This window comes from Melopsittacus undulatus, chromosome 17 (genome assembly GCF_012275295.1).
Source record: "Melopsittacus undulatus isolate bMelUnd1 chromosome 17, bMelUnd1.mat.Z, whole genome shotgun sequence".
In the NCBI taxonomy this organism is placed as follows: domain Eukaryota; kingdom Metazoa; phylum Chordata; class Aves; order Psittaciformes; family Psittaculidae; genus Melopsittacus; species Melopsittacus undulatus.
In genome coordinates this window covers 628,159-651,170 of record NC_047543.1, presented here as the reverse complement: position 1 = coordinate 651,170, position 23,012 = coordinate 628,159, and the positions used below count along the sequence as shown (strand labels likewise).

Genomic DNA, 23,012 nt, shown 5'->3' with positions numbered 1-23,012 from the left:
AGACAGTCTGGAAGAGAGAAGCAGCTCAAGGCTTTTAGCCTGGGTAATGCAAAACTTCATCAATAATCTTCCCAGCGCAAGGCCAGGACTCAAATACAACCCTGAGAGCTCCCCGAACAACCCCAGTGCAGGGTGAAGACAGAGCGTCTCTGTCTTGGGGAGGCTGAGGTTGTCCTTAATAGCACCGTGGATGAGCAGATTAACTCCTTGGGGCAGGGATCGTGTGCTGGGGGGGGATGGATGAGGTGGTTTAACTTTGCTCCCAATTGCTGCTTGTGTTTTGGATGTGTTGGTACCAATGGTAGTGGGATGGCAGCTGGGGCTGAGGGGTACCAAAGGATGTGGTTGGGCCTATTTCAGCAATAGGACATGGATCTACCTCGCCTGTGTTCAGACATGGGCTCCTTCTGCCTTCTCACTGTCTCCAGTGGCAGTTGAGATCCATGGGGCTGGGGGGGGAGCCAGGACCTTCATATCCCCCTCTCAAGTGACTTGTTGTGCTTTTGAGCCCCAATGGAGTTGAGGCAGAGGCAGAGGGGAGGGAAACCCCCCTTCAAAACTGTTGAGGTAATGGAAACAACCTCAAACTATCATATTTCAAGCATAACGCCATAATAAAAGTAAGAGGATAATGATTTTTTTCAGCCCAGATATTAGAGGCGCAGGTATTGATTGGTTGTTTCCCTTGTCGCTCTCGCCTCTGATGGAAGTGCATTTTTTGACAGAGAGTGCAATAAAATGTACAGTTTCCAATTTGAGAGCCCTATAAATGTCATCTCTACATGCACGGTTACAAATCCCTCATGATGTCCCTCTCCCTCCCCTCGACACCGAGAGGGTCCTCAGGGATGGGGAACACACAACATCTCCCTTCCTGGAGGGGAAAGTTTGCTCGAAGCCATCCCAGCTCACTTCCCTGCCATTGGGATGCTTTGTTCCCAATGGGAGAGCTCTTGTGGGGTTAGGACTGAGGTTGCGGAGTTAATACATCTTGCAGTGTTCAGATTTATGGATGCTGGGGCAAATGGTGATGTGGGGTTGAGCTGTCGGGAGGTTCCAGTTCCACTGGGCAGAATGCTATTGGTGATGTTTTCCTTATGGGAACTTGGTGTTTTATGGGCAAAGGCCTAAAGAAAAGCTGAAAATGCCCAGGGGTGGCAAAGGAGAAAGAGAAGGTGATGGCATCTGAGCTGACGTGGATAACATGATGGTGTATTGAGCTCTATGAGCCCTTTTTGCTCCATGCTTATAGTCTGAGGGGGTTGGTTTGTTTCGTGCCTGCAACCTCTGCCCTGTCTGGGTTTCCCCCTTGGTTTGGAAAGCCTCAAAGGAGGCTCTATGAAGTGAGTGCACCCATTGTAAGAGATAAAGTATCTGTGTGGAGACAGAGCCCTTGCCTCTCGCCTCAGATAAGCTTTGGGAGGGCAGAGCCTGAGCCCTGCTGCAGAAATGCCTGTGCCGAAGGCTCCGTGTGCCCTGGTGATGATGGGAACAGGGAGAGATGCTGCCCTGTGGGCTCAGGGCTGGCTGGGGCAGGGCTGGTTCTCTATCAATCCCTGCTCCACAAAGAGCCTGGAACCAAGAGGCCCCATCCCTGCAGCACAAGGAGGGGGGGACCCCGGGGTGGGTAATGGGGGCAGTCACCTTCCATGAGCCACACGTGGGCTCTGACCTTCCCTTCGGTTTAATGCAACCTCTTGGTTTCTTTCCAATGAGTCTCCAATCAGGCAGAGCTCCTCCAGCTTCCCCCTGCCCTCCCATCATAACCGGGTTTGGGCCTTTTATTGCTCTCCGAGGTAGCCAGAGCCATTAAGCTCAGGGCTTTGATTTGATGAGAGACCTTCCAAAGGGCTCAGTGGCTCCCTCACCTTTGCCTAAACACTGCAGTGCTGGCTCTATGCCGGGAATTGGGATTGCAGAGCTCAGCTTCCCCTTGGCCAGGCAGGAACCGGAAGGCTTAGGAATAAAAGGGGGGGGAAGAACTGGCACTGAAAGGGGCCTTTTTCACCCCATTTTCACAGGGCAGGTTAATACCAACCCTCCGATCAGAGGGGTGCTGGAGGTTGGGTGAAGGTCTGAATGGCAGCCCTGGGTCCCGCCTGGATTTGTAGCCAAGGGCACATCTGATTAACCACATTTGGTGCTTTTTATAATAAACTCCTGATCTATAAAGCCCTGGATTTATCACTTAGCAGCTATCGGAGATGTAATAAGAAGCAGCTTCTTTTTTGGAGCTGGCATTCTTTATAGGGCCCTGTCACTTCCTTCTATTTCCAGAGGTGGGACACGGCCACTGCGATCGATACTTGATTTTAGCTCCTTTTACCAATAATTCTTTAAATCACCGTTTTTCTCTCATCCCCCACCTCTGGATAAATAATCCCAGGGAAGTTGTGCTGCATTCAGCACTTCTGAGCTAAGCCTGCAGAGGAAAAGCGATGGAGGCAGGAGAGGGGAAGGGCCGGAGGTGCTGAGCTCTCTGCTGGCATCCCCATCACGATGGGGCATGAAGGTACAGCAGCACCAAAAGCTGCTCCATGTGTGCTAGGCCTGATGTGCCAGGGGTTAACAGAGCTCCCGTGGGATGGGGCTGGAGGGATGTGGGACCAGGGGAGGCTGCAGAGGTGGGACATGGCCAGTTGAACCTGCAGGGCACCAAACTGGGAGCTGGGAGAGTCCAGGTTACCTCCAGGTCTTGTTTTATCATAGAGTCATGGAATGGGTTGGATTGGAAGGGACCTTAAAGCTCCTCCAGCTCCAGGGACCCCTTCCACTGGAGCAGCTGCTCCAAGCCCCTGTGTCCAACCTGGCCTTGAGCACTGCAGGGATGGGGCAGCCACAGCTTCTCTGGGCACCCTGTGCCAGCGCCTCAGCACCCTCACAGGGAACAGCTTCTGCCTCAGAGCTCAGCTCAGTCTCCCCTCGGTCAGGTTCAAGCCATTCCCCTTGGCCTGTCCCTACAGCCCCTCTTTGGGGAGCGCAGGATGGGTGCGGGGGGGGCAGCTGGCCCCGGGCTGGGGCTGGACCACGATTCTCTCCGCTCCTGGCTTCAATCCTGGGCTTCTGCTGCTTCCTTGTGGCAAAGCCCTGGAATGACACAATCCATCCCCTCATCCCGCATCTCCTCCCCAGCCTCCTCCAGCCCTTCCCGGCCCCGCTGGCCCCAGATCCCGGGGTAACCCCCCCAAGCTCCCCACCAGCATCCATCGGGGTACCCAGGTCCGGGTGGAGGGGGGGGCTGCATCCCTGCATCCAGGCTGGGCTCCCCGCTCCCGTCCATCACGGACGTGCTTCACCCTGTCCAGCCCCACACTGACCTTTGCTGGGTCCTTTATAAGTCAAAGTGGGATTTGTGTCTGGGAGCCCTTCCCGGAGACCGTAAATATGCCAGAGGAGCTGATGGAAGCACTTGATTTCAGTTGTATGTGTTTTTAAAGACCCGAAATGTAACCTCGGTGTCAAGATGGGAATTCACAGGATATTTATGGTGGAAAGCTGCCTTTTTTCCCTCTCCCCTCCCTTCCTTTCCATTCTAATTTTAGTGTCGTTGCTGCTCAGGATTGAACGTGGGCTTCCCCTCTGTCTGGTACCCAGAGATAACCCCTCTCTCTGCTCCCTGGTGAGCTGGTGCATGTCCCCTTTATTGCAGGCACCCCGTTTTGGTGTCAAGGATGAAGGGTGACCAGGGGCCCTACTGGGATGTAGGGTCCTTCCTCAGAGCCAAGTGGAGGGAAGGGAAAGGGATTTCTTCCCATGTCCTGGTTACACATCACCAGGTGATGCTTCATCCCCCCACGTTTGGCTCATGCACCCTCAGATCTGCTCCTCCACTCGTGTCCCGGAGGGAGACGCGGATGGGATTCAGCATCCCCCGGGTGGATGTGACAGAGCCGGATCCCAGATGCCCCCTGTGCCCAATGGGCTCTTTTCCATGGGCAATGAGGGATCGCAGGCGGATGGGGACCCCCCTTGCTGCAGGGTGAAAGTTGAAGAGTCCAAACCCATCAACCCCTGGCTCTCAGCTCGTGATGGGAAATGGAAATATTTGGATAAGAGGCGATACGAAGCTGCTGCTATTTACAGACCCTGATCCCGTGGCCTGCACATCAAACGGCCTCCCCCTCGCCCAGGGCTCTCTGCTCGCCCGGCTCCCTTTGCAGCCTGTCAAGGGCATTATTTGATGTTCCCCTCTTGTTTGTTTACATTCATTAAGATGGCCAAATCCATCACGGGGACTTTCTCCGGGGCACACGCCTGCTGCAGGTGCTGGGGCCCATGATAAAACACCCATTTGTTCTGCAGGTCGTGTGGACAGACTGACACTTCCCTGATAAACCCCCCCCAGCCCGGCCCTGGCGTCCCCCCAACCCACCGGTGACTAATGATCTTCTTATCTGGAACAAGGAAAAGCAGTGGCCAAGTTTCATCTCCACTTCCCGTCCGGATGCTGGGGGCAGAGGGGTGATGCGGCCGCATGGTTGGGGATGGAGGAGAGCACATCACCAGCTGGGCAGAGCTCTGGGGTTCCCTCTCTGTGCAGCTGAGGTGAAGCACAAGGAACGCTCCATTTCCTCCCTGTTTTACCCCATTGCACAGAAGGGCCCCAGGTTTGGAGCCTCCAGCATCCCTCTTGCCCTGCAGACCCACTTTGCCCAGCACATCCCTGCTGTGGGGTTGTGCCTCTTGGGATGGCTTTGCAATGGGAATATAAGTGAAGGTCAAGGCTGGCTCCAGTTTCTGCTCTTGGCACAGGCCTGTGAGGGGATGCAGTGCAGTGTCCCCATCTCTTGTGCCTCTGGGTGCTGGACCAGTCCGAGCAAAGCAATGGATGGGTTGGAGTCAAATGAGCTGACAGATGAGGGGCAGTGTGTCCTGATGAGCTCCCTTGAGCAGTGATTTCCCCTCCTGTCCTGCAGGAAGTTGTTTAAGCTGAGCTGGATACTGCTGCATCCCCTTGTCCCCAGCATGGCGATGCCCTGTTCCCATAGCAGCGAACACCCCTGCCCTTCCCATGCTGATTCCCATGGGAAGTTCCCAGCTGTGTCCCTTTAACACACAGCCTTCATTTTCCCATTAAATATGCCACTTTTCCAGACCATCGGTTTGCAAGGATGGACCAAGCTGATGCTTGGATTTCAGGCAGGGAATTCCAGAGCCTGGAGCCTCTCCAAGAGGAAGCAGCTTGCTCTTTTTTCCCTGTTTTTCCCTTTGAAGGGGATAACTGACACTTCATTTGTCTGTGGGTTTGTTATGACTCTGGCCTAACAGATACCACACTTAGCAACCTCGCACCCCTCACTAATGGAAGATACTGGAACCTAATTGCCCCGTATCACCCAACACCGGAGCCTTGAGCATCCTCCTCCCATGGCAGCACAGGCAGAGCCGCTCTTCCTCTCCCGGAGCCAGCCCAGGCTCATGGGGATGCTTCCCGCATGGCTCCGTGCCTGGGGGGACTCACGGACACCAGATTCCCTTGTGTCAGCCTCACCTCTGGGTGCCAGAGCCCGGAAGGAGTTGGGAGCAGGCAGTGCAGAAGGGGAGGTTAAAACACAGCGTTCGGGATGTGGAACTCATTGGAATAACAGTGCTGGGTTGGGAAAAATGAGGTGTGAATTCCTGGGTTATGCTCACTGCAAGGAGCTCATCTCTTTGCTGAGGGGGGAGATGAGGCTTCATCTCAAGCAAATATTAGCCCCAAACAATTATAAAGGCTCAAAAGTAAAACCCCTGATGCTTGTTGCTTGCCCGAGTCTTAAGCAAGGCACTGGGGAGCTCTGAAAGGGCCTAAAGCAGACTTAACACTGAAGCTCAGGGGGAATCTTTCCTTTCATTCCCTATATTAGAGCAGCCCAGATCTCAACCTCACACAGGCCGAGAAAGGCAACCTCTGTGTTGTAGATGAGGAGACAAGGTTTGGGAGGATGAGATGTGCCAACCGGAAGGATGTGCTAACAAGGAACCTTAAACCCCATCCCATGGCTGCTGATAAGACTTCCTTGCTTAAATAAATCAGCTGTAAATCTGATAGGATTTGCATTTCCCACTCATCCATCAAGTTAAAAGTGAATTTATTTTCCCAATAAAATTCAGAACATTGCGTTTTGTATCTTCCCATTTGCTCTTCACACTCAGACCGGAGAGTGTTTAACAGGAGCTGGGACTAAAAGTTGATCATCGCTTCCTAAACCCAGCATCTTCCACCCTCTCCCAACGTAAGCCACCACTGATGTACCCAAATGGATGTTTGTTGAGCTCCATAATGACCGGAGTATTTGTGCATAGACCCGGTGTGTGCTGCTGCTCAGCCAAGGGAAATGTTCCATTATCTCCCATAAAACTGAACTTTAGCAGCATCTTTGAGGGGTTCCCATCTTTCCTGAAGGAAGTGAAGCCAAAGGACAACAGCCAAACAGCATCCGGGTGGCTGAGCTCCATCCCAGCATCTCACTCCATGATTGAAAGCATCACTTGGAGTTCAATGAAGCCACCCAGGGCTCTGGTCCCTGCAGCTCTGCTGGGACCACACCACCCAGAAAGCTCCTTTCATCACTTGGGCTCCTGCCTGCGGGAGATCCAGGCTTTAAAAGGAAACATCTTTGTCCCAGAGCAGCGCAAAGCAGGAGCCTGTAATGAGCTCCAGCCGCTCCCTTGCTCCATCTCCTCATGGAGCTGTGCCAGGAGCAGGGAAGTTCAGTCTTGGGAATGGCCAACAGGGACTTGAGGGCAGGAATTATTCCCATCACCTGCCTCTGGCTACACACCCCAGGCTCTCTTTGTACTCAATGGGGAGAAAGTGCCTCTTTCTCCCCTCGATTGCAGAAGAGAGCCAAGAGGATGAGCCAAGAGGTCTGCAGATGGATGCTGGGCTGGGCTGCTGGCTTAGGGGTGGGAATACTGCTCCCAAAGGCTGGCACAGGGAGGCACTTGGAACTGCCTCCAGCTTCTCCCGTTTTGCAGGGTGTGCATCCCATAAAAAGCCCAAACCCTCAGACAAAAAGCCAGAGCAATTCCTTAGGGATGGGGTCCTCAGTCCTGGGGGTCCCAGCCCCAGGTCCTGGGATGCTGCAGAGGGAACGTGGTCGCATCAGGCTCCCACTCTAACTGCCTTGTGTCCTGCTTCATGGCCCTGTTCCTGGTCCTGCTCCTCATCTCCATGTGTGCTTAATTGTGGCTGTGGGTTACTAAAACCCAGTGTAAGGCACTTAGGACCCAACAGAAGCCTGGTACAAGGGCTCCTGTCGGCACTGATGATGGCCTTGGCTGAGCCAAGGGGGTGCAGAGATAATCCTGAGGTTAAGATGCTCTGAACTCCATTTGGCAGCTCTAGAGATCACCTCTCCTGCCTGGTGGTGGCTCCCAAAGGCATCCCCATCCCCATCTCCTCTGGGTTGCAGAGCACTTGGTGCCTCCTTGCAAGGGGGGTCCTGAGCTGCTCAGGTTGGAGGTGATGCAGGAGAAAAGGCATCAGGTTTGGAGCAGGGGGGGAGCCCACATTCCTGCTGCTTCCTGCAGGTTCCCATTGGATTGGCATGGAAGGGAGATGGAATGGGACAGCACCGTGTCCTGAGGGGCCGGGGGGACCCCGCAGCATCAGGTCCAGGGGAAGGAGCCCTCAACTTCCAGCTTGTGTTTCAGTGAGGGTTTGCTGGTGGGTTTGTTCTTGAGTCTAAGCAATCTCTCTGCATCCAGATTGGCAGTTGCTCTCGCCCATTCATTTTGTACAAAGGCATCCCTAAATGGGAAGAGAATAATTTATACTGACATAAAGCACCTTTATTTGGATATAACTATCTACATTAAGGAGGCTGGATGGCTCTCGCCGTATCAGGATGGTGTAGTTGAAGCTCTATTACTCGTATATAAGCTATTCCTGGCTCTGCTCCTGATTTATTGGCCTAACAGAGCCAGGCTGGGTGTGTCTAGATTCATGTTGTGTTGATATCAGGGAATCAACGTTACTTTCCTAATCCAAGGTATGTGATGTAAATCAAGAGGGCTCCAGGGAAGGCAGGGGCATTTTATCAGTGTAAAGCGAGAGGCGAAGTGAGCCCAAGGGGAGGATTTGCCATAGAACCTGCTTTTATCATTTTACGACCTGTTGATTTTACTTTCCTCACAATTACTCAGAAGTAGGAAGCAAGGGAAAGAAAGAGGCTGGAGCTGAGATGAAAGGGAAGTGGGAGAACCAGGCTGCTGGTTTGGATCCATCCGGGAAGAGCAGCTTCCTCCCACTCGCTGCCTCCAAGGACCTTGCTTATCATGGCAGGGGTCCCCCTGATAAGACAGTGACTTCCAGCATCAAACCTGGACCTTGAAACCCTGCCAGGGAGCTGGGGAATTTGGGTTGGTTTAATGGGATGTAACCCTGACTCACAGCCGTTATTCCCATTAGCAACCAGTGAGGGGGGGGGTGTGGGGGGTCTGTGCCCATGGGATGTCACTGGTGAAGATGCTGGAGACCCTGTGCCAAGGAAGTGAGCACCGAGGTGCCTCAACTGGCTTTTGAGATGAGACAAACCAGTGGCCACGCTGCACAGAGCACTTAGTTCTAATTACCTGCAGAACTGGGTTTTAAAGGGATGCTGGGTTTGAGGGATGGGATAATGATCCCATTTGGCACTTCGGGGGGGGGGGGGGGGGTTAGGCTTGGGCAGAGCTGTGCAAATAGCAGCCAGCAATGCTCTCAGCATCAGCAGGTCAAGGTGGGCTGCCTGCTTTCTCCAAGAGCTTGGTTAAATACACCTAAAATAAGCTGATTTGATGCCCCAAGGCTTCTCCTTAGCTCTTAGCTTGCTGTGGGTGTGAAAGCCAGACTAAAACCAGACAATGGGGCTCTCAGCTCAGCTTCTGCTGCAGGGCAGGGTCAGCAGAGCACCCATTGTAAGCTCAGGAGGGAGCTGAAGCTGTTCTGCTGCTGGGGTGCAGACCCAAACCTGTACTGGCATCATCCCTGCTGCTGCCTCCAGAGCCTGTTGCCTGCATTGTTCTTACCCCAGGTCTCTCTTGAAACCCCTCTCTGCCATTTCCAGTATTTAGGATGGAGGGATGGGCCAGAGAAGGGGTTTCTTATAGGGATGGTACCTGAAAGATGCCCCCATTGGGTACCAGACCCTCCAAATCCAAGGGAAGGGAGCAAAATGGCTCTGCCTGAGCAGGTATTCCATAATGGGGGAGAATGTGGCCAGATGTTAGTGTCAGGGTTAGAGAAACAGAAAAACCCCATAGGGGAAGGCTGGGTGTGGGGAGCAGCTCACGGTGCCCCTGTGTTGGTTCTGCTTCTGTCATGTGCAAATGCATCCCCAGCACTGGGGATGGGGGCAGCTTCCAGCACCCTCCGTGAGCTTTGTGGTCCTTTTATCCAGTACCAGGCCTTGGCTGGTTTCATCCCTTCCCTTGTTCACTCACCCTGTCACCAGCAATGGGATGGCTCCTGTGTCTTACCCCATACATGTGCCACCTCCCTGAGCTCTTCCCTATACCCCTTCACTGGTCTTGCACCAGTTTTGGTGTGCACAGAGCCAGGAAGGATGAGCTCAGTGCATTTGGGCTGTGGGTATCATTGTGCCTCTCCTGCTCCCCTCCTAGGTGGATGCTCACTGCCAGCATCCCTCCTCCCCATCTCCTGTTCATTCCATACACAAATGGGGGTCCCAGAGGAAGGTTGTTCGTGTGAAACACGAGTCTACAGTTACAGGAGAGAACCTGAGTAACAATGAAAACCCTCAGGGAAATCATTTCATATTTGCAGCCTCCTCACATGGGTTCTTGACACTTGGGTCTGCCGAGGGAAGGGACTGATTTATGCTGTCAGCCGTTAGACAGTGTGGAGGTGAGGTCAGGCACGGGCATTCCTCATCTCTTCCCCGGCGCTCAGCGATCCCTTGGGCAAGGTGGAATCAAAGCATTGCAAATGGTAGAGGTCAGGAGAGTGACACTGGAAGAGGTAAAGGAGCACAGCCTCCTGCCTCCTCCAGAAGGCTGACACCTATACATCTTCATATTGCCATTGTTTCCGCTTGAAAAATGGCACGTCGTTTGTTTTACTTTTCCTAACCCTCCTCTCTCCTTAAATCCCCTCGATTTTCCGCAGTGATCTATAGGAATCGTTTGTGTCAAGGCTGATGATTTTGTGCTACAGCATTTGGATAGGAATAAAGCTGTAAGATGGGTTTTCACCAACAGGTGCCTGAGCTTCCCGCAGCCTCACCGAGACCCTGGAGGTTCAAATCACATCTTCCCATTGGGAATTCTCTTGCACTGGTTTGTGGCTGCAGACAGGGGCTCGGGTCGAGCAGCTCTGGGGGATAGTGTCGTGATGCTGAAACATGATGTGGTTTGGCCTCTCCAAGCCGATATTCCCCTCACAGCCCAACCGCAATCCCAGTGGCCTGAGATGCTGCTCTGGGCTCCGAGAGGTTGATTGCTGCTGAGGTCCCTTTGTGGGGTGGCTGTTTCTCTGGTTGCCTTCATCCTCATCACTTGCTCCTGGCATGAAGGATGTGAAGATGCTGTTCTGGGGCAGCCTGGACAAGAGAAGGCTCCTTAAGGGGAGACCTTAGGGCAGCTCCAGTGCCTAAAGGGGCTCCAGGAAACGTGGAGAGTGGTTTGGGACAAGGGATGTAGGGGCAGGACAAGGGGAATGGCTTTAAGCTGCTAGAGGGGAGACTGAGATGAGCTCTTGGGAAGAAGTTGTTCCCTATGAGGATAGTGAGGTGCTGGCATATAGGGGAGCAGGATGTGTTTGTGCACTGTGGGAGCAGCACATCTTTGTTCAGGTCCTTATTGGCAGCCTGGCAATAACCAACCCATCAGCACACTTTGTGGTTCAGCTCCTGTTGAAGGCAGGGGTATTTTCATCCAAGCACCTCAGGACTGAAGCAATAGCTCATAACTGGATGACAGTGGCTCTTATTGCATCCCCACGGCTCCCAGCCCACAAATCCCCCCTGGAACCTCTCCTGAAACCAGTTACAGGACCAAAGGGGATGGAGGAGAGACGGTCCCATGCAGGGACCAGCCAGCCCCGCCATCCTCCGCTGTGCTGGGGGCAGTTGGCTGGGGCTCCACATGTCAGGCTTAGGTTGCCAAGGTGGGGGAACATCAGCGAGAAGCAAATATTTGGCCAAGAGCAGCCTGAGGGATGCTGGTGTTTGGTGTAACCGCCCAGCGTGCCCATATGGTATCACTTATCCATCAGCCCCTGTGAGTAACGGCACTGGGGCTGATGTCAAAGCATCGATTGTAGCAGCATTGAAATCAACCCATGGAGCTGCATGTCCCCAGAACTCACCTCTTCCATCTGTCTGCACTGAGCCACCCGTGGAAGGAAATGGATGAGGCCTTCAGAGCATCACCAGGGCCCGGAAAATGAGCCAGTCCAGTTAACAATAAATGGTGGCCACTTGGAGCACACATGAACGGTCTGGTGGAGAAGAGAAGAAAGTTGAAGCTAATGAAGTCCCCGTGTCCCTGTGTGTGGACAGGAAAGGACGGGTGGTTTATAACTGTTTATTGGAGTTAATGGTAATAAATTCCTCACTTGTGATGCATTAACTTTAATGTTTTCATTACATGATGATTTAGGTTTTCCCTTTTCGTGCTGTAAATCATGTTGGCCGGTAGCGCAGCAGGTTGAACGCTGACATAATGTTATGTTTGGGGGAGAGCGGGACCAGGGGGAGTGAGTTACACACATTATAGATTTATGCATTTCATACATTATTGTTTCTTTTAGAGGGCTTTGAGACGCTGCCTCCTTGGGAAGGCTGCGGTGGACACAGCCCCATCCAAGCAGGGGTTTTCGGGATGCGGCTGCGAGGGGCTTGGTTTCCATAGCAACTCCCCAAATCCGCTTGGTGCTGAAGGGTTTTTCTCTTCTCCCTCCCACTTTGCTGAGTGTGAGCCCTTGGCTAATGAGCTGTGCAAATAGATATTGAGATTTAGTGGGTTTTATTTTGCAATTAGAGACTTAGCCATTTGGAAGGAAACTTTTGGGCCAAGGGCTCTGCCTCCTCTTTGAATTCTCCTTTTCTTTTCTCTCTCTTCTATTTCCCTTTGGCAAAGTTGGTTCAGCTTCAAACTTGCTGTTAAATTTTCCAGACAGAATGAGGAAATCAAGCACCAAGCAAAGTTGGAGGCTTTTTTCCACCCTCTCGGGCTAAATCCCAGCCCGACCGTTGGCCATTGACTGCCTCTTGTTTGCTTCTCCATCATAAACCCCACAGTCATGGGCTCCTCTGAGAAAACAACAGTAAATCCAGCACTAACCCGGCTCCTAACAAAGGTCCATCTGTACCTTCCCCTCCCTGTCTGTGTGCAGTCATTAGCTGTGGTCCAACAAGGATGTAGGGGCAGCAGAGTTCATTCAGCCCCATCCAACCCCAGGTGAGAATTGTGGTTTCCTTGAGCCACTTCCATGGGTTTTGTGTTTGCTCCTGACTCAGCACTTGTCAAGAGCCCTCACCCTTCCCTGGGACCAGTTAATCTTGGTTCCTACCTTCAGTACTGGTCTGTACTGGCTGCTACAAGAGAGCAGTTAGCAACTCCCTGCCTGTCCCAAAGGATGCTCTGGGTTTAGCGGCAGTTTTGGGATGGGCTCTTTGGCTTGGGATGCCTTGGAGCATCCTCAGGCTCCTGAGGACAACTGATCCCAAAGCTGGACACAGGAATATTCACTCTCCATGATTTAACTGCCTCCAGCTTTCAGTCCAGGAAGGTATCTTGGGATGGATGCCTGCGCTTTGGATTTTGCTTACTGGCCTCTTCTGAGAAGTCAATCTGAAGCTTGAGTGGATCTTCCCTGCTGTGCCTTCCCTTTTCTTCATCTACTTTCTTATTTTTCTGCTCAAAAATGCAATGAAATTGGCCTGGCACAAGATCTGTTCCATGTGATCCATGATGACAATTGTTTGGTTCCCCATTCTCTTTGAAACAGTTGCTCATTTTGTTCCCATCCTTATAAATGATCCCCAGCCACTTCCAAGGCACTGGAAGGTTCAGCAGTGCTCCCCAGGCACAGAGGCAAATGTGTCCAAGGGGCACTGAGGGCTTGGGAGCCATTGAGGAGATGCCCCTTGGAGCTGGGGGATGAGGAGGCAGGGACCAGGGGACCACAGTGGTGGATGGTGGCTCATTCCCCACCATGGCCTTTCTCCTCTTGCTCTCTTTGGTCGGGACATTTGCCTGTGGCTGCCCCATCCCTGGCAGTGCTCAAGGCCAGGTTGGACACAGGGGCTTGGAGCAGCTGCTCCAGTGGAAGGGGTCCCTGCCCATGGCAGGGGTTGGAGCTGGATGAGCTTTAAGGTCCCTTCCAACCCAAACCATTCCATGACTCTATGATTAACCCATGCCTGTTGCTGGCTGCTTTGCTGGCCTGCAGCATCTGCATGGCTCTGGAAAGGTCCTTCCCAGCTCTGCCTGACGCATCCACCCTCCATCATCAAGAACCTGGAACCATGGAGCCAAGCTCACTGCCATCCTCCTATGGGAACTGGACCATCAGTAGATTTGGCTGGTAACATTGAGGGTACCCAGGAAGAGGTACCTGTACCCCACATAGATCACGATGTGAGGAAGCAGAGATGCTTTCAAGACCCTCTTGATCTTGGAAAAAGGCAATGGTTTAAATGCAGGAAGCATTATTCCCTCATCAGAGACCAAACGCAGCATGGCTTGCAGCCAGGTCCTTGGTTTGACATGGGATCGAATAGACCCACAAATGCCACTTGGCACCCACGTCCTGGACCCGTTTGCCACAGCAGACCTGGGCGGTGGGTGGGAATTCCAAAGGCTTTCAGCACTTCCCGAGCCCATCTCGCTTTGAAGGCAGCAGGAGCTTGTTTGTCTCCTTCTGATTGTCTTTCTGCTCATTAGCTTCAATGGAAAACGAGCGCAGGCACCATGGAGGGTTTGGGAAATGACAGCCGATTGTGCTCCGGTTTGAAATGGTTTTGGGTGTTCCCTGGGAAGTCCCCGGGAGCAGAATCTGCTCTTGGCACGTTTGAGCCTGGTGAATGAGCTGGCGGATGGGGAATGAGCTGTGAGCATCGTGCCTCTGTGCTGCATCCCTTTGAGCAGCGCTGATGGGACAGCGTGGGCACCGATGAGGCCCCGGGTTTGGCTGCAGCTGCTGTGCATGACTCAGAGACCAGAAGGGAGAGAGATGAAATCCAAAGGTCCTTGAGGACATGGCAAGGACAGGCTGGAACGATCAGCAAAGGCACAGGCTCGGTTGGTGACCTGGGTTCAGGCTGATGCAGGGGGGATGAGAGCATCCTTCAGCAGCACCTGGGGATGTGAATGGCATTGAGCCACTATCAGGAGGGGAAGGAGCTGGTGTCTGCTCCTGCTGCTGTGAGTGTGGGTCTATCCCCTGCAGAAAAGTGGTCTCCAGGATGATGGCAAGGAGCCATTTCCAGTGCCTTCAGCATCTCTGCAGGAGATGCTGGTGACACTGGGAGGTGACTGGGGCTCACTGGGCTCAGCCATGCAGTACCTGGCACACAGGGGGAGATGCCAGGGTGGAAGGGACCACCGAGACCACATCCAAACACAGCCACAGCCCCGTGAATGACCAGAGATGGGCCGTGTGTCTGGGATAGCACAGATGTGCCTCTCTCAGATGAATGTAAGGCCTTTTCTTCCCCTGTTTTCATAAATGGTGAATGGCCATTAGTGGTTGGAACAGATGATGACCAGGCAGCAGCCTGGCTTTTCCATCACTTGGAGATGTGGTGAGCTGTGGTTTACCTGCCAGCTGGGTGGTCCTGGGGCAGAACCATCAGGCTTAGAAACCAGAGAGCTTCTGGGGCTGACTCCCATCTATCCTCTGTGGATCTCCTGGATGTCCATTAAGGAATACCTCCCCCCCAATGGGGACTGCCTTTGCACATACACTGAGCTATTTGCTGCTAGCAAAAGCCATCTGGATTGTTATAGGGGACATAGGGAAGGACAGGGACACCCCACCAGCCCCAGCCCTGCCTGCAGCCAGGCAGAGCACCCCATCCCCTGCACTCACCCAGATGTAATCTCAGCTCTGCATTAGCAGGGCTGCATTAGCCATGCTGTGTGCAGCGCGCAGGTTGCCACTGCCATGCTCATGTCACAGGCTGTAAGACTTCACATTTCCAGAGCCCTGTGCAATCAAATCAGCCCTCAGAACCCTTCCTTAATTGTATTTAGTTTGTCTGAGCAAGCACAGAGTGCTTAAGGAGGAGGGAGTTTGCTTTCATGGTGATGTTCCTGATGGGAAACTGAGGCACGGTGTCCCTTGCAGAGCAGGAGAGATTTGGGCTCCTGATGATGTTTTTGATGCCACAGAGGCACCAGAATGGTGCTAACCCAGCACATCCTGGGACCCAAAATAACCTGAAACATGGGATCTGCTTATGTGGAAAACTGATCTCCAATGGGGCAAAGCATATTGGGGAATGCAGGAGGGAATCCCAGGGGTCCTGCCTGCTGACAGGCAAGCACCAAGAAATGATGGCTAAAAGAGAGAAGGATCCGGTACGGCAGAGGTGGTTGTTGGCTCCCATCACATCTGTGCTCTTTGGGGTGCTGGAAAGGTCCTTGTGCTCCCAAACCTCCCTTGTCAAGGAGGCAGGAGCAGAAAGCACATCCCAAGGAGGAGCCGGATGGCCAAGAGCATCCCTGCCTTGGCTGGAGCAGCAGCAGCATCCTGCACGCTGGCTATTCCCACAGCCAGTTTGCACAGGAGCGGGGGCCGAGGGAAGCCCCATGCTGATAATGTACTGAAAGTCAATGAAATTAAAGAAGCAAAGCAGCCCTCGCAGCTCCTGCCTTCCCCCCTGGGTAATTCAATCGGAGCTCGAGCGCTGATGGGATCTCACTGGGGCTGCCTCTTGTCCCCCCGCTGGGCTCTGCCTTCTTAACATCCACATCAAAGTTCCACTCAAGCATCCTTTATGCTCCTGCCAGCGGGATGGGGGAGCTGGCGTTGGGCACATTAATGGCATATTCCTACGCGCCGGGTCTCCCTGGGCACCGGCACCACCGGCCCCTTCTCATCCTTATAAATGCCCCATCAAATGACATTTAGATTTGCATTAGCAAAAGAGGTTGAGGGCTGGGAGCCGAGGGGAAATGTGCCTTGTTTGCAAGTCAGATGCTCAGCATCGCTTAGAGCGAAGCCTGAGAGCATCTCTGCTATGGGGTGCCAAGGAGGTGGCAGCACAGGGGGTGTGTGGGGTCCCCTCTCTGAGGGTGCATCCGAAGGGGGTGCAGGAGCTCCTCAGGATGTTATTCTGCATCTTCCCTAATCCAGCCAGGCTGGACCCACAGAGGGAGTTTGGGTCCTTTTGAGCATCCTTGTTTGGTCTCAATGCAAACATTGTGCTGGTGGGTTGTGGGAATGGGAAATCCCAGCATGGTTTGGGTTGGAAGGGACCTCAAAGCTCCTCCAGCTCCAGACAGGGACCCCTTCCACTGGAGCAGCTGCTCCAAGCCCCTGTGTCCAACCTGGCCTTGAGCACTGCAGGGATGGGGCAGCCCCAGCTTTATCCGGACAAATCCCAAGGCTTTGCTTTGCTTTTCTCTCTGTAGGACTGGAGGAGATGACACCCAGGTCCATCCAAGACACAGGGAGCATTCTGAAGCAAGGCTATCTGGAGAAGAAGTCGCGAGGTGAGGCTCGACAGGCACCATAGGATAAGGTTTGGGGACATCACCTCAGAGTTCCCAACAATTGAAGCTTTCAGATGGAAAACTAACAGGAAAACACATCTTTTCCATAGCACATGCAGAGTCTTTCAGGCTTTGCTTAGGCCTCGTGCACACAGGGGGGGCTCAGCCTTTCCTTGTGCTCTTTTGCAGCACAGAGATTAAAACCCCACAGATTGAATTAAGCAGCAGCCCAGTCCTCTAAGGCAAGATGTGTCCTTCTAAGGAGCAGCCCCTAATGAGGATAAAGGCCGGGTGAAGACAAGGGGGTTGGGAGCATCGCACACATTAGCAGGTTAAGATAAGGGCTCTGAGTCAGCCCAGGCTTTATCTTGATTTCACTGCTCCTTGTGAAAGCTACAAATGATTTCCTCATCACTCTGATTTTATCTTGATTTATTTACTGTATGACAGCAGGGATGAGGCAGGAACAGCCCCTGTCTGCCCAGCCCTGCAACTGGTCCTGGGCACGTTTCAGCTTGCTCCAATTACACAGTACAAGACCTGTGCTTAAATCTCAGCTGGGGAGGTTTAACCCAAAGCTGTGCTCACTCCCAGTTAGCAGGGCTAAGGGTCACAGCAGCCCAGTTCAGCCCAGTTCAATTCAGCCCAGTTCAGTTCAGCCCAGTTCAGTTCAGCCCACTTCAGTTCAGTTCAGCCCAGTTCAGTTCAACCCAGCCCAGTTCAGTTCAGCCCAGTTCAGTTCAGTTCAGCCCATTCATATTATGTTTGCTTGCCTGAATTCTATGCCAGAAATGTGCAGGGTTTTATTGGGGGGGGAAAAAAAGTCCTTTTTGCCCTAAATATTGCCCTGGAACAAGAACAGGATGGATCCTTTTCACTCTGCTCTGACCTTGTCTTTCCAGAGCACAGCTTTTTTGGCTCCGAGTGGCAGAAGCGCTGGTGTGTCCTCAACAGAAGCACCTTCTACTACTATGCCAATGAGAAGAGTAAGTGGTGAGGTCTCTGCTTGTGGTCCCCAGGCTGTAGGTGATGGATGGAGGCACAGACAGAGCTAGAGCAGTGCAGGGCAGAGCCCTTGCCCAAGGCCAGGTTATCATCTGTCATTGCCTCTCAAGACATAACATGCAGGTGCTACAAAGGCAGATCTCAGCTTGCTTCCTGCCCCCGAAACACCTTTATAGGTGTGGAACAAGAGAAGAGAGACACACAAACAGAGTTGCGTGTGAATCGAATGATGCTCCAAGCTTTCCATTAGCTGTCAGCTGGGCTTCAGCCCCCTCGGTGGCTGTATATAACCCATGTGTCAGTGTACATAAATATTTTGCAGTCATGCTCTATCAGGTCCATATAAACAGACAGCTAATATCTCCAGCAGAGTTTGGCGTGATAAGATAGATGCCTTCCCCTGGTCCACCCATCCAGAAACACGCCATGAGAACAGCTCACAAAGCAACCCAGTGGCTGGGACAGGATTGAGCTCCAGTGGGAAGTGAGGATGGAGCTGGAGCTTTGTCCTTCATCCGCATCCTTTGGGGATCTCAAGCACTTTTCACTTCCAAACAAGCTTCCCAGCTCCTGGTACGTGCAGAGACATCGCAGGTGTTGAAGCCAGGATTGGTGCTTTGAGGGGGGACAAGCAGTTGTCATCACCCCCTCAGGTGACAACACAGGAGAGGAAACCCATTATAAGTGAGCTGAAATCCTTCTGGAGGCCTCCCTGGGAGTCCTTAAGGATGTGCAGCTACAACAGGTTCACAGTGACTGCCTGACCCGGATACCGCAGGGAATAACAGCGCCTCGGATGGCAGCTCCTTCCCTCTGCCCTGCCTCACAGCAGCACCACAGGCACTTCCCGTTCCCTCCCGAGGCCTGTCCATGCCTCACCAGCACAACAGCCATTGGGATCCCATTTCCCCAAGTCCACCACGGTCTCTGCTTCATTCCAACCAGCTCATCTGCAGCCTCCTGACCCCAGCAACCTTCCTCTTGAGGTTTAAAAGGGCATCTCCTGTGTCTTTATGAGCATTCTATGATATTCCCTTTGGATTTCCATGGGCATGCTGAGACTGAAGGGGTTTTCCCAACCATTCCCCATTGGCTCATGGTGTCCCTCAGTTTCCCTGTGTGGACGTCTGCAGCATCCCAATCTGCCAACTGGATAAAGAGCTGCTGGCTCCAGGTTTAACACATTCCTCTTCTTCCAGGCAAGCAACCTAAAGGCACCTTCTCCATTGAGCACTACAGTGCCCGCCTGGCTCCCCAGCTCCGCAAGGACTCTCGGAAAAGATGCTGTTTTGAGCTAACCTGCTCTGGCAAACGCACCTACGAGGTAGGAACCAGGGGCCCAAATGGCTCTCGTGTGCTGGTTGACCACCAGGCACCAAAGCCCATGGCCCAGGTTGGGGGGCAGAGGTGCAGGCTGGACCTGGAGGCTCAGGGGGTTGGGAAGCTCCAACAAACCAAGCAGAAGGAGCTGATGCTTCTTCTTGATGGGTGATCTCAGCATGGGCCCTCCCTTGGCACCAGAGTCATCCTGGGCTCTGTTTGCATTGATGGAGCACAGGGTTTAAGCAAGAACATGGGGTAGAAGCAGTAAAGGGTTGGGTTTGGGAAGGCCAGTTTTAAATAGGCCCCACAGCACCAAGTTACATTTAAGCCTTGATACATTGAGCATCCTGGGGGTACCTAAAACCAGTGGGAATGAAGAACCCAGCCCAAAGCACAACGTCTGCAGAAGCTTCCTGAGCTTGTGGATGTCTTGGTTCAGAGTCGGTGGAGTGTGTTCAGTGGGGATTGTGGTTTTCATCCGACCTGGTTTAATGAATTAGGCTTGACAGGTTTCCTCTGGGATAGTCTGGCTCTGTTCCGCTTCTGGTTCCCTTTTGGAAGAGGGAGATAAGAAGGGAAATGGCTTTCCTAAAGTCACAGGGGAGGGAACGGCAGAGCCAGGGTCTCCATCCCCAATTCCTTTCTTCCCTCTCCCTGCACCCAAGAACCAGCTCAATAACGGGTGAACCTCTTCCAGTTCACAGCCCCAAGCCCAGCAGAGGCTGAAGAATGGGTGGATCAGATCCAGTTCCTCCTGAAGGGTGAGTTTGGTGGCAGCATCTTCCCACCCGGCTTGGGCTGCTCCCGGCAGCAATGGGGGGGGCTTGGCCCTTGCTGGGGCTCTGCATCCCTCTTAGCCAAGGAGGGGTCCTGGGGCCTTGCTCCTTGGAGTCAGTGGTTCCATAGGAGCGGAGCTGCTTGGTTGGAGCCCACATCTGGGTTCTCAAGAGCTTCTGGCTGGTTTTTGAGGCCAGGGTTGGGTGGTTTCTCCTGCCAGACCTGAGCTCCTTCACTATCCCCTGTGATGAAGAGGATGAGGAGGAGCTCTACAATGACGTGGACAGTTCTGAGTCTGTGACCACGGTATCCCATAATACTACTCTGGATCGAGATGGGCCAGATGTTGAGATGGAAGAGGATGACATCTATGAGGTTTTGCCAGGTAAGCAACCAAATCCTGAGCCATCCCCTAGCCTCAGCCCTGCAAACACCCCTGGCTACCCACTACATCGATGGGAATGAGTTTAATGGACCCAAATCTCAGAGATTTGACCCCATTTCTTTGTCTGGCCCAGCTGATGGTGGCGAATTGAGGGGAGGCAGCTTTTAGAGGCTCCCTTCAGCTCCACTGATATTAAGTTTGGTGCGAGTGGAATCTCTGGGCTGTGTTACCTGGAAAATCAGAGTGGAGATGATGAAAATGCTCCCTCCTGGGCACACAGGCAGGGCTGTAATGCAATTACTGCCCTTGCAGGAGATGATGAAATAACTGCATTAAAGACCAGTGCTTGTTCCCTACCAGTGCACGAGGTCTGGAGGTAGCAGGGCAGCAGCTCCCGGTTAAAGGAGCCAGGAGCAATCCTCAAAGCCTGACACCCTCTGCGATAGCTCTTGTTATAGCAGAACCCATGGTGTGATGTGCCCCAGGGCTTGGCCAAGGGCTCACCTGAGCCTCAGTTAAACCCGTGTGCGGTTGTGCCTCTTCAGCCCTGACAGCAGAGTCCTTTGGTTGCTGTGTTCAGCCTCTCTCCATCTCTCGCCTTTGCTTCCATTCCTCTATTTGCATCCTCAGCTCCTTGGGCAGCAGCTTCCCCTTCCCTTGGGTGCACCCACAGTGGTCCCTGGGCTCTCCAGGCCGGTGGGTGAAAGATGCTGAGGGCGTTCAGCATCCATCCCTGCCTGCTTTGGCAGCTGTGTCCAGCTCCTCACTGCACAGGTGGGAGCAGCTGTGACATCTGCTGGGAGCTTGCACAGCATTGATTGAAGGACAGATCCCATTGCTGCCCTCCCTTCAGGATGCCAAGTGTGAGGATGCCAACCCTGGCACCCGGTTCACCCTCGGTGCCTGTTCTCATGCACCTCAGTGCCCTGATGCCCCATCCCTGGCAGTGCTCAAGGCCAGGTTGGACACAGGGGCTTGGAGCAGCTGCTCCAGTGGAAGGGGTCCCTGCCCATTGCACTGGAGCTGGATGAGCTTTGAGGTCCCTTCAACCCATCCCATTCTGGGGCATTCGTTGCCACGAAGGGACAAGCTCCTCATCCCCCACAGACCCCAGTTCCTGCAGCTTGGCTGTCAGTGGGGGGGGCACATTGATGTCCAGGGTGCAAGTGGTGAGAAACCAGTTGCAGGGCACAGAGCTCATCCCCCTGCTCCTTCACCCCCTCAGTGGAACATCCTCATCCAAGCTGGGATCTCCTCCAGGCCCGGCTGCCTCCCTTGTGTCCTGAGTGAGAACAGAGGGAAGAGGATGGAGAAGGGAAGAGGGGGGGGGGGATGAAGAGATAATTTCCTCAGCAAGTCATCGTCGTTAATGAAGTTTTACAAAAACAGATACAACCAAGGAAAAATAAAATTTCACAGGTGATAAATTTTTCCAATTTCCCTGGCAGAATTCGATGGGATTGTTAAATTAAGAGTGAAGGTGTCTGTTAGGAAGCAACGAGCAGTGATGGGTAATTTTATAGAGTGGAAAATTGAATCAAATTGCTACATTAAAACACAGCTCCTCTGAGAATCTGCCCCGATGCTCAGGCTGCTCCAGCACAGCAGGGGGGGCACAGCCATGCCTGGGGCTTGAGCCTGCCCTGGACCACTCGGGATGCCCATGGGGATGGAAAGGTGGTTTCCTAAGGGTGAGGTTGTGATGCTCTGCACAGGGATGCGGCAGCAGGGGAAGGACATGGACCCCGTGGGATGCCTTTGTCAGCGTTTCCCTCTGATCCATCACTATAAAAGGGGGATATTGGATGAGAGGAAGCACCCCAGGGGAGGCAGAACGTCGCTTCCAGACTTGGAAAACCCCTGGCTGTGGGGCTGGGGTGTGGGGAGCTGCTTCCCATGGGAAGCTGAGTCCCATCCACAAGGACTGCTCCTTACTGCACCTTTGCCAAAGGCACAGAGGGAGAGGTGAGCAGGGCAGAGGGAAACTGAGGCACAGGGGAGAGCGCCTTGGAGCAGCCTTGCTCCGCTTGGAAACCCAGAGGCATCATTTCCTCCATGGCACATGTTTTCCTGCACCAGCCCCGTCTGATGCTTCCTAAGGAGCTTGGGATTGCTTGCAAGAAGGGATCTGGGAAGAGGTTTCCTGAGGACAGCCTGGCTCCGGGATGGAAGCGGTGCCTGCAGGATGTGCACAGCATGGATATGGGGAGCCCCTGGGTGCAGGTGGGGGAATGATGCTGCCATGCTTTGGAGGACGGCATTGGGGGTTTCATGGCATGCAGGAGCTGGTTTGATGGCCCTTCACCTCAGGAGATGGGATATAGGGATTCAGTGCCATAATTAAAGGATAGAGGAATCCAGATGTGAGGGGTTGGGGGGCGGGGGGGGAAATGATGGGGAGGGAGCACTGCTCTGGTTACATTTCCCTTCTCTTTTACACATGCAAAGAGCAGGCAAAAGCCACTTTCCATAATTCACTTTGGGATCGATGCTAATGGGATCCTGCCTCGTCAGGGGCCGACCCCTACCATAAAGTCTGATTTATTTAGGAAAGATTTTGGGGGCTGTTTCCCATCTAATGGGGGCAGCAGCAGCAGCCCCCCCTGCACCATGGGATGCAGTCTGTAAGGGGCAGCGGCGCTCTGACCCGGTTTGCATCGATCGGCTCCGGCTGGGATTGAGCCGGAGCAGCCCCAGCGCTTCACTGCCCTGGCCTTGGTGTCTGTTGGCTCTGCCTAAAGGGGACAGCAAAGCCACATCCCCTGGGATGCAGTAGGGATGCATCCCTTCTGCACTGGAAGAGCTGGTCCAGGCCTGCTCCCCAAGGGCAGGAGGTGCAGATGGGTTTGGTTCTATTTTAGAGATAGAAAAT

General features: G+C 53.4%; 1 protein-coding gene across 1 annotated transcript in view; it reads left to right on the top strand.

The window, feature by feature from the left end:
• SKAP1 (src kinase associated phosphoprotein 1) overlaps positions 1 to 23,012 on the top strand; it is a 130,010-nt gene that overhangs the window by 92,329 nt on the left and 14,669 nt on the right. The window contains exons 5-9 of the mRNA XM_005141888.3: positions 16,570 to 16,650; positions 17,553 to 17,636; positions 18,855 to 18,979; positions 19,676 to 19,739; positions 19,976 to 20,140. Coding sequence (XP_005141945.2) covers positions 16,570 to 16,650; positions 17,553 to 17,636; positions 18,855 to 18,979; positions 19,676 to 19,739; positions 19,976 to 20,140 — 519 coding nt within the window. The remainder of the gene's footprint in view (positions 1 to 16,569; positions 16,651 to 17,552; positions 17,637 to 18,854; positions 18,980 to 19,675; positions 19,740 to 19,975; positions 20,141 to 23,012) is intronic.